The sequence below is a fragment of the Ixodes scapularis genome, unplaced genomic scaffold, assembly GCF_016920785.2.
Source record: "Ixodes scapularis isolate PalLabHiFi unplaced genomic scaffold, ASM1692078v2 PGA_scaffold13__105_contigs__length_92229423, whole genome shotgun sequence".
Lineage (NCBI taxonomy): Eukaryota > Metazoa > Arthropoda > Arachnida > Ixodida > Ixodidae > Ixodes > Ixodes scapularis.
In genome coordinates, this window is record NW_024609839.1 from 28,936,465 (window position 1) to 28,955,391 (window position 18,927).

General features: G+C 45.0%; 1 protein-coding gene across 1 annotated transcript in view; it reads right to left on the reverse strand.

Moving 5' to 3' along the window:
• The window catches only part of LOC8050887 (rho guanine nucleotide exchange factor 17), a 206,965-nt gene that overhangs the window by 31,019 nt on the left and 157,019 nt on the right, over window positions 1-18,927 (reverse strand). The window contains exons 7-13 of the mRNA XM_029970838.4: window positions 18,484-18,534; window positions 18,294-18,403; window positions 12,001-12,095; window positions 7,112-7,224; window positions 4,988-5,097; window positions 2,779-2,870; window positions 1,085-1,352 (exon numbers count right to left, since the gene is read on the reverse strand). Of these exons, the coding sequence (XP_029826698.3) occupies window positions 1,085-1,352; window positions 2,779-2,870; window positions 4,988-5,097; window positions 7,112-7,224; window positions 12,001-12,095; window positions 18,294-18,403; window positions 18,484-18,534 (839 nt within the window). The remainder of the gene's footprint in view (window positions 1-1,084; window positions 1,353-2,778; window positions 2,871-4,987; window positions 5,098-7,111; window positions 7,225-12,000; window positions 12,096-18,293; window positions 18,404-18,483; window positions 18,535-18,927) is intronic.

The window sequence follows — 18,927 nt, forward strand, 5'->3', positions numbered from 1 at the left end:
GCATCAGATGGCGCCTTTGTACGAAAAAAAGTGTGGTTGTTAGGTGCACTCAAAACCCGCACGCTCGAGCACAGATGTCCGGAGTCTGGAGCTCACTAACTTAACGTGCCCAGTGTGTTTTGTGTTGCTGCTCTTTTGACCTCAACGTGTACACTCAAAAAATAAAATAATAAAAAACAATTTCCTCTTATTATAAAAATTTGAATTATTGTTGCATTTTTTGTTATTATCACAACAACTACACTATTGCTACTATTTACTATTTTTACTACTACTACAAGTACTACTACTACCAGCACTACCACTAACAACTACAATTTCTGCTATTAACACTACTACTAATACTTAATACCAACAGTATATACTACTCCTGCTACCGGTACTGCTTCTATTACCACCATGCATCCACTACTTTTACTACACTATAGCTACTACTTCTGCTCCTACTACACTATAGCTACTACTATCCACCATTACAACTAGTAGCTGGTACAGCTAGTAGCACCATACCACTTCTACAACCAGCACTACTACTACTGCCACTAGTACTGCTACTATGCATTACCACCTCCACTATACTACTGCTGCTAGAAGCTTTCACTACAGCTACAACTTCTACTATGGTTACCAGCACTATCACTATCACTACCGCTATTGCTACTAGTACTACCACTACCACTACTACCGGTACTACTACTGCAGCTAGCACTATACAATTGGGATATTTACTAAACTTCCCGATTGTTTCTTTGGTGAAGTTTCTACTAAGAGAAAGTTGAAGAATTTATTGACCAATTTGTCATTCTGAGTCCGCATTAATACCGTGCTTGTTTTTCTACTTTCTGTTCTGTTGCACATTCTTTTCCTTCTGAAGTGTATTGGTTATCTGTGTTGATGCTATCAAGCTTGCCGCTCGACTACCGGGTCCTGTCCGTCAAGTCTCCATTGGCTTGGACAAACCTATGTCTGTATCTTGCATAATTGTTTATGTTGACTAAAATTATAATAATTATTATTATTATTCTAATTATTATAGTAAACTGCATGCAGACCGAGGAAGGACTGAGGGGGGGCAGACACTCACACTGGGCTCGCCGCAGGGATGGAGGCGATGCAGAGGATGCGTGCATTGCAGACGCCGTTGCAGGACATGACAGTCGGTTCTGGCTGCAGACTGAGCACGCACACCTGCCCCACGTAGCCGTCGCTGTTGCAGACCCATACGTCTCGCAGGCCGTGCGCATTCAGCCCCAGTGTGGCCACAGCGCACGTGAACTGGAGGCCAGCGCGCGTCTTGCGGATGGGCACCGGGTGGAGGAACTCCGGCGGAGGGCGGCGATCCGTCGAGAGCGCTGCAAGGCGGAGGGCGGCACTTTCAGCCATTGCCGACGACACACCTCGAGAGAAATCGGTCTTCTCGCAAGAATGCGCACCACAGGTTATGCCACATTTGAAACTGGTGAAACAAGCACTTGATGCTCAGGCTCAAGACTGAAAGAGCCATAATATTCAATAGCCGCCTTTACATGAATGCGACTTAGTCACATTGAATCCAGTTGTTGCATTCAATGCAGTCATGTAAATGACGTAATACGCTACGGAAGCGCATAGCATTCAAGTCGCTAGACAGAGGTGGATGAAGACGGAGAATACGCAATCACTCAACTCATGTAAATGAAGGTCGCATCACTTTTTGGAATGGGAAGGATTATGGGAAGGCGCTCGCTGCGGAAGAACAGCTAAGAACATGGCGGCGGCCAACCTTGTCGACGGCAGCGCAAAGCGGTCTCGTATGGTCGCCCCCAGTTTTTTTCCCGAGAAGAAACGAGTGCATTTATTGCCACACTAAATCAGCGGTATATCACAAAGCTGCTCGGAGAGGGCGGCCCCCATCCAAGCTTCGCGAAATACGACTTGCACGACTGAGGGAGTGCCTAGAGGCTTCAGTGCAAGCACAAACAACGTCAAGAGCTCCAAGCACTGCATGGTAGGGCAGAACGAGAAGCTCCTACCTCGGTGCCATTCCTGGCTGCGATGGGGCCTTTCGGCCTCCGGGTCCGGTTGCGGTTGGCAAGATTTGGCAAAGCGAAGCGCAGTGACATCCTCAGAGCGGGTGGAAACGATCTCGCTCGCCAGGCCGTGAGCATGCACGTCGCCTCCGATCCAGAGTGGCCCAGCGGCCGGACCCAGAGCCCATAACGCTTGGGTTTTGATATTTCTTCCATCTCGTAACTTCTTGCACAGCATCGAAGGCATCGAGCACAATCTTTACGGTTTCCGAAAGCGTTGAAAAGCCTTCACGTGGGATGCACCGGAAAATGCGGTCACATGGTGCAGCCGGTGCCGGAAACGCAGCTTTAACTCTCAGCTTTGACGCGGCGTGGTGCCAGCTTCCCGTAGGGCTTGGTGCGCATTCATGTAAACGTTGCCGCATCGGCTTCATTTGAAGGACGATTGGAGTCAATGCGTTGAAGTTGCATTCGTGTAAACGCGGCTAATGTCTCAAAATGCCATCCTTTGACATTCTTGGCTCTCACGTGAATTGCAATGAATTACTTCTTTTCAGTGACGTGCGCAAGACTATAGCCTATGGCGACAAAGGAGAGTTGGCAAGGACAGCAGTGGGAATGTCAGTAGGGAGCTCATGAGTGCCGCAACGATGACGACCAATCGTCTAACTCAGTGCTGACTTCAACAAAAGTGTTAAAGTATGATATACATAGTACGAGGGACACTGGTGGCTCCGAATTAGGTTGTTTACGAACTAGCGCTGCATACCCAATTTTTGCTTGGCCTCGTTGAAAGCCAGCTCCCAGGAGGAGCGTTTCTCCGTTGAGGGAAAGATGATCGTCAAGCTCTCCACCCCTTCCCTGCAGAAAACACATTTCATTTGAGACAGAAAAGGTGTGCCCTTACGATGGGTATTCCAGTCAGGCGGGAAATTGTAAAAAACAAAATAAGTTTTTCTTGTTTTTTCTTTTATTGTCTTTCCAAAATTACCAAATAGCTTTTCAATCGTACAAAAAGGCAGTTAAAATAAAAATATCAGTATACTACAGTTCATTTACTTGATGCGGTAAAGGCACCGCAAAATTATGCGGCATTGCTCTTTTAATTACTGCCCAATTATGAGCAAGCAAAACCAAAAAAAAACTCAGTTTGGAGGGTAATTACGTGCCTAACCAACCAAGGGTATCTGGCAACACCCCAGCAAAGGACTAAAAATTAACTCGGACAATCTGGGGGGTTAGCAGACCAAGAGGACCACGGGTTTGCAAACCTATCTCACTTGAAAAGTGCATACGGCATGCATAAAGAGATCGTAAAATCATATTGATGAAATTAATAAAATGACTTTTCCCCTTTACTCCTCTTTTTTCGACAGTTTGATTTGCTTCTCTACGGGTGAAAAGCATACCATATTTTCTGGTGTATAAGTCACGTTTTTTTTTCAAACATTTTTCGTGGTGTGTCTTATAACAATGCAACTTATATATGCATTTTCTTTTTTTTTTTTTAATTTCTCGGTGTGACGTTATTTTTAATGCGCCGTGTGCGATGTTTCATAGAGCACCATAACTACCGGCATGTACCAATACGTGATGTTGCCCCTTCCACGAGCCACTGTTGTTGCCGCACTCTCTACACTTTTTATAACTGGCTCAAAGAGCGAGAAATTTTTAAGTTTCCCCGAAGCAGCTCAATGTGAATAGGCAAGAAAGAGAGAATAAAGCTTTCACAGCATGTGATTGACATTGCCTATTCAGCCATAATTCCATATTCGTCTGCTTCAGTCCAGTAACACTGAAAGGTAGAGAGAGAAAATCACTTTAATTAGAGCACAGATTAAGTACCCAAGATATCCTCCGCCTGAAGTACCAGGGCGAGCTGATCTTAGAGCGCGTTGGTATATACACGCACTGCAAAAAGTTTCTCGTGTCTTTCTTAGTTTCCATTTGGTGAGCAGTTTTACTCTGCCATGCTCCAGCCATGTTGCTACATGTAAAACGAAGGATTGCAGCTAACTGATCTTAGCGGTACCAAAAGAAGTGTGTCAAGATTTATCTATCTGCATGTGCAATGGTGCTCGTGCCATCTCCATGACATGGCCTAGGCAAGGCCTAGTGGTTCGAAGCTTCATTCACGAGTGTCTGGCATGTTAAATTTTCCTTCGCTCAGCATGTGTAAGCTCAAATAAAGGCAATCACCTTCTCATTTTTCACGTTTCACAACCTTTTGCTGCAAAAGACTTGATCGCCCCCTCCAGACAGCGCCGTGCTAAGGGCATTTTTAGGGAGCCGAAACATCAAAGTTGTTGCGCATTAAATGATACGGGTGAACGAGCCGATTGTGCAAAACTCTGATTTCGCGACACCGCACGCACGTAAAACAAAAAAATTCATCGCGTCAACCATGCAGACAGATGCGACTTATACTAAGGTTCAACACATATACTAACTTTTCTGCAAAAACGGCTTTATATACGAAAGTGTGACTTATACAAGAGTGCGACTTGTAATCGGAAAAATACGATACTCCTCTCTCTTAGTCCTTCTTTTTTTTTCCTTTGCCACCCTTGCTACCTTTGGAGACAGGCAAAAGCTAAGAAGATATTCTTAGCTTTTGCAAAAGCTAAAGATTCAAATGCATTGGCCTTTAAACACCTCAATCTTCCAACTACAGTCGAATCTCGTTAATTCAAACTCAAGGAAGATCGAAAATTTGTTTGAATAAAGCAAAGTTTGAATTACCAGGAGTTTCCTCCCATAGAGACGCATAGGATGGGACCGCATGTTAGTTTGAATTATCCACAAGTTTGAATTAAGAGTCTGAATTAATGAGAGTCGACTGTATATCAAAGAATGTCCCCTCTCTTAAGAGAGTCAACCCACCTCTTCGCAGACATCCTGTCATCAAACCACGGGATGCTGCTGGCGAGGACTGCACTAGGTGTGGCACAAAAGAACCGTATTTAACTGGTACTCACTGAGTGGTAACAGTAAGTTGGAGGTTCAGCAGCTGCAGGTCGTAACTCTGTCGTTCAGCCAGCTGCTTGTTCAGCGAAGTCATCATGTCCCTAACAGTGTCATCCAAAGCCTGCAGAAATTTAAATACAACAAGGAGAAAAAGTGGTTTCTTTCTTTGCATGCACCTACAGCATGGGTTCTCAGAACTGGGTTCCTAAAAGCCCCGGGATTCCCCAGACTACCCTAAGAGGTTCCCCGAGGTTCCAAACTTCATCAACCGTCTCCGCCCCTCCCAGCTACAATTTGCCATTAGACCCAATTGGAATTCCAACTGGTTTTAATAGGAGCCAATTGGTTTTAGTGGGTTTCAACTGGAAGCCCACTGGCCAATGGGTTTTACCAATCAGAATTACTTCTCCAGTTGGAACCTGAATGGGCTTCAAATGGTTCTGATCAGATCCCATTGGTTCCCATTGGCAGTAACGAACTGGTTGTCCAAAAACATAACTGGTACCAATGGGAAAGTTCCAAATGGAACCTAATGGGAACTTTTAACTGGGCTATGTAAAGTGTTTTCTAAGTTTAAGTACTATTTTAGAAGACCTGATCCCACCTACTGATGCAAAACATTGAGCCGATTGTCACTAGTTCAACAAACATGTTTATTAGGACAACATCGGGTCAGCTTGGCCCGCAATTGAATGCATCCCTCAATGAGTGCGCAACCATAATAGGCGCTCAACGTGGTGTACCCTGGCGGCCACCCCGGGTGCATGGCACTGTCTGTTACAACACCCTTCCCCATCATTCACTCCCTAGTACTACTATGCAAATTATTGTTTACACGGCCTGTAGGCTTCTGCACTGTTTTACCGTATTAATGCCAAGATCAGAAAGGGTTCCTCCGCCATTAATAAGTGTTTCTTGATATTGAAATGCACAGAACCACTAATGTACTACAGCACATTAAGTCGCATCAGACTACCAGCGATAGCTAGCGAGACACTACCAGCTTGTGGATACTCTAACGACACATACAATACTCAATCGTTTTGACCAAGATCAAGAACTGCAGTCTGTTGTTAGAGAAAAGAAAAAACATTCAAATTATGGCTTGGACAGTAGCAAATGCCTACCACAACATGTACAACAGAAAGGAAAGACCAGCATTTACTTTCCTTGCATCACAGAGAGATGAAGAGTTGATAGGATAGTTTATTCTCATACAGAGGGCCAACTTAAATTAAGTTTGCTCCACAAATTAAATGCTTTCGTCTTAATTCAAAGCCATTTTGTTCTTCCAATAAACGTTACTCAGCCACTAAAATGTGTACTATGCAAGTATGGGCATGGACAAACCCAACAAAGCCATAGGTGCATGCAGTCTCAAATTGCAAGTGCGTGTGATGTCGACAGAGAAAGGAATTGCTCTATGCAAGCATCAGCCAGTTGCAAAATCAGCGACTATCAACATCCACCTATCAGCAGGACAACTGAGCCCAGTGCCGTAAAAAATAGATAATTTTCCGGACCCCACAAGCAATGTTGATGGCCACCATTTCTTGGGCACAAAGTGTGTGATTGGACTCGAGTTCTCGCCAAACGCTGATATAGCACTCGTTTTCGATCCAAGCTGAGCTGAGTTCATGCTGAACGCTGCCACAGCCCTTGTGCCCAATAGATGCTCAGCGTATGTGCCCAAACAATGCTGGATTTTAATCATTTGCCAGCAGCTACTAGACGGTGTGTATACTTTTGAAAAGAGTCTATGCAGGGGTGGGACGTCGGATGGATATATATTCAAGGTGCCATAAAAAAAATCATTCTAAGTGACGAGCCGCAATAAACAAGAGCCACACACTTTTCTTAAATTTTCCCTTTTCAGTTGGTGGGAACGGCAAATTCCACTCATAAAGCAATTGTTTCGCTGTGCTTTGGCTGCATGTGCACGCTCGGAGCTGTAGGAAGCTCATGCTAAAGGCGGGGCAGCTGAAACTCCACCCTGCTGCTCTCTTCTGCCATCGACTATAGTGCAAGATGTCGCACGCTCCTACGGCTTCTTTGGGTCTGTCCATGGCCGTACATGTGCGTCGACGCCTCTCACATACGAGTCGATGCAGAATGCTTTTGTTCACTCTGCTTACCTGGTGAGGACAGTTGAGGCGCGAGACAAGCTCCGATATCTGGCTGATGAGCGAAACGTCCTCTTCCAAGTTCTCGGCTTCTCGTATGGCTCTCTTCAGCCCAACGTCAGCAGCTGGAGGAAACAGGGGACGTGGAGGAGAGAGATGTATCGAAGATATATAAGACGCAGTGGTAATAAACTTCTTGTCGACACGCAATAACGCAGAAATAACAAAGGCACGGACATCTGGTCTACGTAGGCATGGTTTGGCATATGTAAGTATCACGTTGCAACATTTTAGGACTCCGTGGTTTAGTAGAGAAGACTGAGAGCCTCTCTTCGTGGTAGAAGAGGAATATGTATTGTACTGAAATAACTAACACAATTGTGAAGCCGTGTCAGGCTTGCTTCATGATATCGAGAATGTGCATGCAAAATCCGAGTAGAGAGCACGACTGAAATAGAAGCCATGAAGCGGGTGTCTAGGCAGGGCATGAAATATAAAACTGTTGGGTTGTTTGAATCAACCTAAGCTGGGCTCTCTAAACTCACGCATGACACAGCCAGTATGCATATTGAGTATGACCCCGTAAGCACGAACAAACAATCATCAGTTTTTCCTGTTGCTTTCTTACAAGCAAAGGACTGCCCTACTACTATACTCTGCTTCATACTTAGTGTACAATGCTACCAAAGCTGCAGGCGCGAGCATGGGGCTTCATCTCGTTGATCATTTGCACGCGTTATACCGCAAACTAAACTATAGATGAAGCCACGCGCTCGCGCCAGTAGGTTTGACAGTGTTGTGTATGAAGTATAAAACGGAGTATAGTGGCCGGGATAGATAGTCCTTAGCCAAGGCCAGTGGTGTAGCCAGGGGGGAGGCATATGAGGCTTTAGCACCCCATAAAATACAACCGACCCTATATTACCGTAAAATACCTGGCAAGCACCCACTCAAAATTTTGAGATTATCGCGAAAAAAATTGGGGATGGGCGCTTGTCCAGTCATCAATTTTACATATAAATGTACTCTGCATATTTTCTCGCATCTTAGAAATTTGTATATGGGCGCTTAATGTGGAATGAGCGGATGCGTGGTATTTTACGGTATACACATGCGTTTTGAACCCCCCTCCCCCCTTTACCCCCCCAATCATAGACGTCCCAACCACCTTAACTGCCCCCCCCCCTCTCCCCGAAAAAAAAAAAAAAGAAAAAATTTCTGGCTGCGCCAATGGCCAAAGCATTGATTCAGTGTGGATTGATGGCCCATCAATACTCTGTCCGGAAAAATGTGAAAAAAAGTGCCGCGTCGCCATTCCATTAACTGTGTCATGCAGTGTTCAGCATAGAAACCAAACTACAAACAGAGTAGAAAGTTTAGCCCTTCACGTAACAACAACCGTCAACAACACAAATTCAACTTTAAAACCCGGGCCCCCAGGAAAGCGGAGAAAACTAAAGTGTTGGAGTCGGAGCACACCAATCAATGGCAAACATGAGTACTTGGTGAGGCTAAAATTTAGGGGTAGAACTGGCTAAATAAAATGTGCATGTGACCCCTTTTGATGCTCCTGAAATGCACATAACTCACATTTTTGCCTAAAGCACCCCTAAAATAAAAATTGAAAAGTGCAAAGGACAAGAACAAGATGTAGAACAAGACTGCACAAGCACTTACTATCAACTGACGTTCTAATGCCTTAGGGTGAAAGATGAGGAGGAAGTGAGGGATGTGCTAAATAAAAAAGACAGGAAGAAGTAATAATAACTCAAAACAAAGTGTGAAAAAGAAATTTTTGAAAATCACATAAAGTGAACAGTACATGAATGCTTCATGAAACTATTAAAAAATCTTTAAAAAATTCTTAACGATGTTGAGGTAGCTCATTTCTTTGTCAGAAAGCCCTATAGACGGTGCACTAATGCGCACATCCCCTTTAGCTCTGATGGTGTGAGCCTGATAAATCTCTCTGTTGCTCCAGTTATGGTACCGCATGAAAGCTTTAATTTAGGTAAACACAGGGAAGCATTTGAGGTCTTTTGCGTGCACAGCTAGGTGTCCAGCCAGTGTCGACTTGAGTGGCAGGACGTGCTCTCGCAGTCTGATGTTAACACACCTGCCAGTTTGGCCCGCATAGACTCTCCCACAGGTAAATGGCGTCTCATATATGACACCAACGCAGCAGCTGACATATTTGTTTGCGTGTTGTACCGTGCATTGATCAGATGATCCTTCTGGGAGTTCATTTCAAGGCAAAGCCTTTTAAGCGTGTCTGGGGCCGAGAGTACTACTTGGATGTCACATTTGATTGCTACCCTTTTCAATTTGTGAGATATTTTTGCTTTTCATAGGAATTTTTCTTGAAGATTATTTAAGAGTTTCATGAAGCATTCTTGTACATTCATGTGATTTCCAGAAACTTCCTCTTTCACAATTTGTTTTAAATTAGCATTACCTCTTCCCGTCCTCTTAATGTATCATGGCCTCGAAATTCAAATTTTTCAGAAAAAAATGTCTTTTTTTTGTTGTTTTTGTTTTTTTCAAAAATTATATGTTTATGTTTATTAACTTTCAAAGAATGGTTTCAGAAAATTTTATTTATAAACATGCATGTTTTATTTCACAATAAATTATTTTCACCATGTCGGCAGCCCTCCGAGTCAGCAGGGAGCAAGTTTTTGCATTTTTTATTTAGCGCTGCTTCATACTTGTTTGACATAGCATGAGCATCTCCCCCTCATTGGAAGTGCCATTAACTTTAGATCTAGCCTGTAGAAGCATTCAAAGTTTAAAAGTATTAATTGCCAGGAGAACCCTTTACATTCAAACAGAAAAAAATCCAGAAAAGTTTGGTATAAGCAATCTTGTTGGTTGAGACCCGAAACAGGGTTTACGATTGGTCCTGCCCGGTGAGGTGATATTGTGCCATGTTCAGTAACACCCTTTCACAGTATCTTCTACTTCGAATCATATTCCTGCTTTGCTGCTCTTCCTTAGTATGATTTGCTTCTTACCCTAGTTCTTGCCAGTTTATCTGTCAAGGAATGCCTGCTACAAAAGTTAGCTTGCCTACAAACGACATGAACTGGCAGCCATTGCCAGGGGAACAACGAAGACTCGAAGAGGAAGGTGCTAACAAGGCTCCAGGTGAATTTGGCCTACTTCAGACTTATAGAAATTAAAGAAATCTAAGGTTGAAAATTCCCAAATGCATTTTTCTCAGTTGCACTTTTTAGCAGGAAATGTGGTATGAGGAAATGTATCATTTGACATTTAAGAGTGTAAAGATTTCATTCAATAGTGTCCTGGACTGAAATTTTCTGAGGAACAAGTTAAGGTGCTCATATTCTGAAAACGCTAACTTCTTCATGACAAAAACTGAATATTTTAAAACACAGAAATTTGTTAAAATCTTTTGTACTTTTTGGGTGTTCTTGCTTTTCTCTAAATTTGCAATTTTATACAATTAATTTTTATCTTAACTTGCACTATGGGCACTCTACTTCACATTAAAACAAACATTTTGAGGGTTGCCATTATTATGTTTTTTAAATACATTTCCTACTGAAGTCACTTTTTCCTGACGCTTTTTGAGCATTAGTAGGTTGTAGAATTAGCCTAAAAGACTGAAACTTTAGATGTCATCAATCCTAATAAGGTTCAACTCACCCTGAAAGTTTGAGTCAATCTAAAGGAATGGTTCAAAAGTTGATCCTCCCAGGCCATGTCCCCCCTTAATTAACATATTAATCGCTTTCTCCTTGTTTTTCACTATTAATGTAGTAAAACGTCAGCGTATGATAAGCGTGTGTCGTCTTGTTCCTGACCTGTCTTGTTCCTGTGTCCTGTCGTGTATTGTCTTGGGGGATCGGTGGCCGAGTGGTCACCCCTGCCCGTTTCAATCTGGATGAGTATCGTACAGCCGTGGAGTCGTGTATCGCTACTGTGTGGTGCACGTTAGAGGCCCCAGGCTAGTCGCTGTACTGCACTGGCTAAATCGCTCATCTACAGCTGAGACGCCAGACGTCCATTGGGGCTGACTAACTTTAGGCTGTATAGACATACACACATCAATTTTTCTGTCTTGTTCTACATCTTGTCATTGCCCTTTGCACTTTTCGATTTTTATTATGCACAGCCAACTAGCACCCTTAAACCTGCGGAAAATTTGCATCTTCGCAACTACATGTGCATTCAGGGATCCCTTAACAACAACAAACACTGCCTGTGATGGCTGCACACCTCTGTCATTTAGGTATGTCTTTTGACTTATTACAACTGTGCAACCAACAAAAAAGAGAAGAGGTGCTTCGAATCCCAGGCATATTTCACCCACTATGTTCTAAATAGGACTTGGAGTTTTATTGTGTTTCTAGAGTCAGACACGTAGACTGTGAAAGTTAAAAGATTAGTTAGACATGAATTAAAGGATTCATTTAACAGGCCTTGTGCAGGCTTCAAACCAAGCATGAATTCTACTGCAACTATATCCTTAGCACTCCGGGAGGTTGGCTTCACAGCAAAGCTAGGGTAGGCTGCAGCAAAGCCAAATCCATCAATTGTACAAATTGTACACCCCACGATTTTCAGGGAGCTTCAGGGATTAGAAGCAGAATAAAGTCCTGAAATTTGAAGCGATGACCAATCCACACTCACTGACAGGAAGAGAAGTGCAGGGTGTAATATGCCCAGCCTCAGTTTGCACTTGCTGCCTTTCGTCGTGTTTTGGTGCACGTGCACACTTCAAACTCGCGAAACAACCAAGTTGTCATCAAAGGCAGAAAGCATGTGCTAGAGGCGCGACAACTGAAAGACACCTTGCCACTTTTGCCCTGCCAGCGGGTATAGCCGCCTGTACATTTTACGAAACATATTTATAGGCAGAACCCCAAAAGACTCACTTTTCAGAATGTCCAGGTTATCCAGCGAGAACCTCAGCAAGAGCTTGTACTTGTTCATGTCGAAGACGGCAAAGCCAAAACCGGAGGGGGAACACCTTTTGCGAAGAAACAAAAATAGAACAATAACAAGCTTAGCAAAGATCAGAAGATAGGGTCTAAACACCCCACCGTACTGCCAGGTCCAGAGCAGCATCAGACATTGGCTGGTATGGTACACAAGCCTACTGGTATGTTCATGCTCCCACATGTGTATGGATAGGAAATGATACTATCTCGCCTGAAAAGGCACGACCAGCTTCACGATTGCACGCCTGAAAGGACTGTTAAAGGGGTCATGAAAAGAAAAAGTATCTGCCGGATTTTCGTTTTCTTGTATTCATTAAACCACAGAAACTAAGCGTTATGGCAAAATATCGCGTCTGCATGTAATAAACTGTGTTTAAAAATCGCGTCTTTTGATACGACCATGCGACACCCTGCGGCACGACTGCGTGAGCAACAAAACATTGCGATAGCTACGGAAAAAGGTTTAACAGATATTATACTTCACTTCATTTTCAAATAAAAAATTTGGAGTGACGAGCACGTTCAGTTCATTATTGGCGTTCCTGCATTAGATGGACACTGCTACATCACATGCATCACGTGATTGCGGTACAGTTTCGGCTTCAAACATATCCGGGTTTTCTGTCAGTTTGCTGCGGCTCGCATCCATTGTGGAATGCTGTTGTGACACCCGATTTTAAATTAGAATTACTATAGAACATAAAGTGAAGCAATAAAAAAAAATGAAAGCCGCTTACAACTCCCTGTAACGCCGAATTAGAGCGCAGCTCTTGAGGAGGAGGAGGGAAGGGCACTGGGGGGGGGGGGGTTAAACTAACCAGGGGGGGGGTCACGTTACCTTGGGGGTCACGTGACCCCCAATGCCGATGATGTCATCACTGACGTCACTGATGACGTCATCAGTGACGATGACGATGCGGGTACCGATGACGTCATTAGTGACGTCACTGATGACTTCACCAGTGATGATGACGATGACGATGCGAATGTCGGTGACGTCATCAGTGACGTCGCTGATGACGTCATCAGTGATGATGACGATGACGATGCGGATGCCGGTGACGACATCAGTGACGTCACTGATGACGTCATCAGTGATGATGACGATGACAATGCGGATGTCGGTGACGTCATCAGTGATGATGACGATGACGATGTGGATGCCGGTGACGTCATCAGTGATGATGACGATGACGATGTGGATGCCGGTGACGTCATCAGTGATGATGACGATGACGATGTGGATGCCGGTGACGTCATCAGTGATGATGACGATGACGATGCGGATGCCGGTGACGTCATCAGTGATGATGACGATGACGATATGGATGCCGGTGACGTCATCAGTGATGATGACGATGACGATGTGGATGCCGGTGACGTCATCAGTGATGATGACGATGACGATGTGGATGCCGGTGACGTCATCAGTGATGATGACGATGACGATGTGGATGCCGGTGACGTCATCAGTGATGATGACAATGACGATGTGGATGCCGGTGACGTCATCAGTGACAATGACGTCATCGGGGGGTCACGCGACATCGGCGGGGGTCACGTGACCTCGAGGAGGGGGCCACGTGACCTCAGGGGAGTCACGTGACTACGGGGGGTCACGTGACCCCCACGAGGTCACGTGACCTTGGTGGGGGGCTCGCGCGGTGCATTATGGGACATTTCCCATGATGCACCGCGCGGTTACGCCGACGCCGACGGCGACGCCGCTCAAGCCGGAAACGGGCCCCTAAGAGCTGCGCTCTAAAAACATTCAGCCTTTCCACTCTGGTGAAGGAGGAAGACCAGCGAAGCTGTACTATGGTGGAAATGAAGTAATGGCCGGCCGCAAGTCGGCCCGCCAGAGTGGAAAGGCTGGAAAAGTTGCCACGATCTATGAGCAACGGCGGGAACGAGACAACCGGCAAACACAACACTCTGGACAGCTACCGCCATCTATGAGTGACGGTGGCATCCAGATGCCATCTATGAGCGACGGTTGCCGACGTCGCTCATAGATGGCGGTAGCTGTCCAGAGTGTTTTGTCGACATTTCTTTGCTGACGGACACGATCCTGGGGAAACTAGCCTTTAACAGCTCCCCCGTAAAAATTACAATCCCAAGAAGATCTGAGCCCAAACTTCATAAAAGCCAAGAGCAAGAAGGGAGGTACGCATACAACCTCTCAACCACCAGCATATTCGTTTTGGATATTTTCACGGGTGTAGTTCTATAGACCAGCACATTGTTTACAAACAAGCCCAGTTTACAAATCTGGTTCCTGCGCAAGCGCAGGAACCAGATTCGTGTAAGGTGAAGCTTCTGTCCTTCCTATATAATCTTCCTCAGCAGTGACTTGACATGCTGCTCGTCAAGTATGCATAGGCGATTCCTATCACCTATATTTCCAGCCTTCTAGTTTTTTAGTTTTTTATTGCGAGTGGATCGGCAACTTTTTGGACGAAATGAAAATATATTTGTGGCTCGTCATTTGACGACCCTCTGTGGGGTTGCGGCTCGACAGATTAAGGTTGCAAACATTTTCCTCGAACACTCCTCTGTAGTGCGGTATACGGTAGCGCAAACAGCACACGATGTAGGCGTAAGGCTTGAAACCTAAACATTGACCGCCTGCAGGCAACGCAAGAGTTCAATGAGGTCGGCTATCTTACAAGTATCTGAGCACGATATTAGACATCAAATGTGATGAATTGACTTCTGCGGGCGGCATCATTATGGCGCCGCTGTTGGAGCGATATCTGACGCTGCGGCTTTGCCCATCAAGTTCCTATCCTACATCGCCATCTTGCGCACAAAAGTAAAATTCCCTATAGGCTCCTTGCACATGACGTCATTTCCGATACCCTCCAGAGAAGAGGGGGAGAAGGAGCTCCCCTCTTATCAGGACCCTCCTTTGTGCCTTCCGGATTTGCACAGGCGTCGCTATTCTCCTCCCAGAAGATTATAGAAGATTAACCCGTCACTCAAAATTCTTACAAAAGCAGCTTCCCTCTCCTCCTTTTACTTGGTGTGCAAATGTGTACGATGTGACGTCAATGCAAGGAGCCTATTGGTTATGTATAGTGACATATTTGTAAAACTGAGAGGGAAGGGAAGCTCCCCGGGAAACCGAAATTATCTGTTTGGTCACCCAAAATTAATCCGGACGATCAAACGAATGAATGTGGGTTGTGTGATAAAGGACAAGTATGTATTCCAAACAGACATACAGCTCAGAATTTCAGAAAAACATTTCATGAGCCCCTTAAGGACTGTCTACACAAGGTGCAATTCATGTTGCCCGCAATAAAAAAAATTGTGTCCAATTTTCGAATATTGTATATTTGCTTCGGCGTGCATGTACAATTTCAATGAGGACATCGACTATGCTGCCGGGCACGAAACAGCACAACTTTTTTGTGATGTCAGCGAGTCATCAGATGTGCGAAGCACAACAGCCGTAGAGACCTTGACCGACAGCCAGCGGAGGGGGGGGCTGCGTCCTGGGACCTACGTCATAACCTTCTTAAAAGGCATCTCTGGGAAACTTTTTTGAGTCACTGATTGGACTCAAAATTGGTTACATATTAATATAGACACATCTGAGCTAATTATATTAATACATAATAACATCAAAAACAGATCTAAGCTTATAATAAATGATAACCATGCATCATCTGAACAACAAGAGACACATCTGAGCTAATAATAGTAATAATATAATAATAATAAAAACCCAAATTATGGGTCACAATAAATTTTTTTGAGCAAAGTTATTGATGTTTTAAATTTGGTCGGAGAGGCTGCTCTACTGGCAGCGCCCAAAATGTGGCATCCTATGTTGCAATGTGGAGAACTCTGAGGGCAGTACAGCAATTGTTCCTGACTAATTAGAAGAGGTTTGATGGTGCGAAATAAGTGCTGGTCAAGCTCATGCCAGTAAAACAAAAGAATATGTGCGAAATACTACTACGTTCTTTAGACTCCCTGCATGAGTTGCATTTTACACAGCATATGTGACGTCACTCCACTGGAGAGCACGAGAAAATTTGTATGCTAGCTTTGCCATCGCTTTCATTCACCGTTTTCTTAACAGCTATTTTGAATTCACACATAATTAATAGCAAACTGGAAAGACTAAAGCCTGGATATTCCAAAAATTCGCTTAGTTTGGGTAGCTCAGAAAACCGCCGATTTCGTCCAGGGCTGTAAATGGACGGTCGCTATCCCTACCAACAAAAGCATTCCAAAGTGGACCGGAAGCGGAAGAAAGCCTACACACTTCCATCGGGCAAATGTCGTGTATGACACAAGTTATAGCGTATCGTATCTGCGTACTGGAATCGTATAGTCTGTACTCAGGGACGGCGCCAAGGGGAGGCAAGGGGTGGCGGGCTCCTCCCCTAAAAATTCTTCTGCCACCCCAAGATGAAGCAGCTTTGTACACAAATAATTGCCTCCGACGTCGGCTTGAAGACCCAGTGTAACGAGTGTCCAGACTTTAGAGCCGCTCATGCCTTTTATTTTTATTTGTTTTGGTAACTTCCAGCCACTGGAAGCCGTACCACGGGCAAGTAAGCTATCAAGCGCTTTAGAAAAAGCAGCTCCCCTTTGTGACGCCTGCTGGCTTTTCTCTCCGTATTCCGCTCTGTGGTGCTTATCTTCAGCGGAGACCGGAGACGTGAATGAAGGGGAGCTTAGTCAAAGTCGAGGTCATGGGGAATTCCGGACTGTCTCAGAAAGGGAAGCAAAACCTGGTTGTGAGTCTGAGCACAGGGGGCAGAAGCACCTGCTGTGATGACCCCTCCCCCGCTTTCTTCCTTCTCGTGTCTCCGCATTTCCCTTTTCAATAAGCACACCGCACAAGCTATCTTCGATAAGCCGGTGAGCGACATCACCTCAGAGCAACCTCCCCCCTCACCCCCCCCATTTCGTTTGCCTCCCCACTGCCCCTCCATTATGAAGATCCTGGCGCCGTCCCTGTCTGTACTGTGTACTGGAACTGTGCTACGTACTGGAAAAGTTTCATGTCCATTTTCGATATTGGTTTCTTTAATATTTGAAGTAATCTTTTCTGATCCTCAGCTCTTTTGTTTCAGTGAAACTATCATTATTCTCATTAAGCTCTTTCCCACTTCCTGCTGATTCTAACTTCACTCTTTAGTCGCATAACAGCTACTTTTGAGTCTTGACTCGCGTCAACACCCTGCTGGAGAATTCTCCATGGGCACTGCAATGTGTAAATAAATAAACCAATAAAGCTTCTAGATGTATACCCAAACTTTGTAAGCATGCCTAATCTAATAATCATTGACAAGTAACCATGCTTACAAAGCTTCTTGGTGCCTTCTTCAGGCAAATGGCTAGCCTATAACACCAAGATCCTTAGTAGGGTGTGAGAATGGGCGAGTCGGTACATGACCAGAGAAACAAAAACAACACAAAAATGAACAGGACAAAAACAGCGCTGTGTTTGTCTGTGTATTCTCCTGTCCTTGTGTTCATGTTTACGCTGTTTCAATTTCTCTGACCAAAGCCTTTCCAAGAAAAATAATACTTCAATACAAATAAAACTCTGCAAATTAAAAAAGGACAAACAAGCAAGGCGAGAGAGGCACCTGTTTGCTTGCTTTTAGAGTCAAGGACAAAATTTTCCACCCCACAGAAATGATGGCCGAAATCATTGCTGCACCTTTTGATGGTGCGGCACATACTGTCAAGACCAACACCTTGCGCATGCGTGTCCTTCCACACTCGCATGGATGCCGATCACTTCACTTGACGCAGCCACGCTCCGATTATCAGTCATTTTCCGACCGGTGCCGCTTCAGAAGCAGCCAGGTTAGAAAGGCGGGAAAGTGATTCAGTGAAGGAACCATTTGTAACTCTCACCAGCTCTATTGGCAGTGCGCGCGGCTGCTAACAAAGCAACGCCACACAGCAGGTTACCGAGAATTCAAGCGCAGCTGCCAGAAGTGAGAGAATCAGCATCTCCGTAAGTATGGAGGACACACAAAACGCAGGACTTGACAGCAGGAGCCAGGAGGCGCAGCAATGCATTTAGGCCACCACTCCCGTGGTGCGGAACATTTTGTCCTCAACTGTACTTGTCCTAATTAAACTACTATTTTATTTGTATTGAAATGCATCAGCTAGCCCAACAATATACTTTACTAAAACACTAAGAGCAAAGAGGCATCAATTGATTGGTTGATTGATTAAGCACTCACGAGGAGGGTGACGTCTTCCTCATTGTGCCGCTCTTCCTCTTGATGCTGGTGATGAGAAGCAGGTCGGAGAACAAGAACAGGCACCGGTCCTTCTTTGTTCCAAGGCCGCCCTTCGAGGCAAGAACAGAAGCGCTCCAGAGGCACGCCCCAACCAAGCTATGTTCCGTCCACGAGAGAGAACTGCACTTACTGGAATCGTGACAAAGTCGTAGCGTATGAAGGTCCGGTCGGGCTGAACCAGCTGCAACAAACAAGATGGCCACCGTTAGTGACATCTCACACGTCTGCAAACAGAACTCTTGAACAGTATGAAGTGGGCTGCCACCATTGGAGCCCACGAAGGTCCAACTCTGGGCCCTCATCACCAACCCAAGGGTCATCATCATCACCACTGTCACAACCACCACCCTTATAACAATAATATTCATAATAAAAAACGAGTTGTATGTATGTTTAGACGGTAACAAGCTAGTCAGCCCCAATGCCCGAGCATCTTGCTTCTCTGCTGTGGATGCGAAATTTTGCCAGTACAATACGACCTCTAGCCTGGGGACTTTAATGTGCCTCACGCGGTAGTGATACACGACTGCGCGCCGGTAAGGTACGGGCAGGGGTGGCAACGAATTGAGCGAAG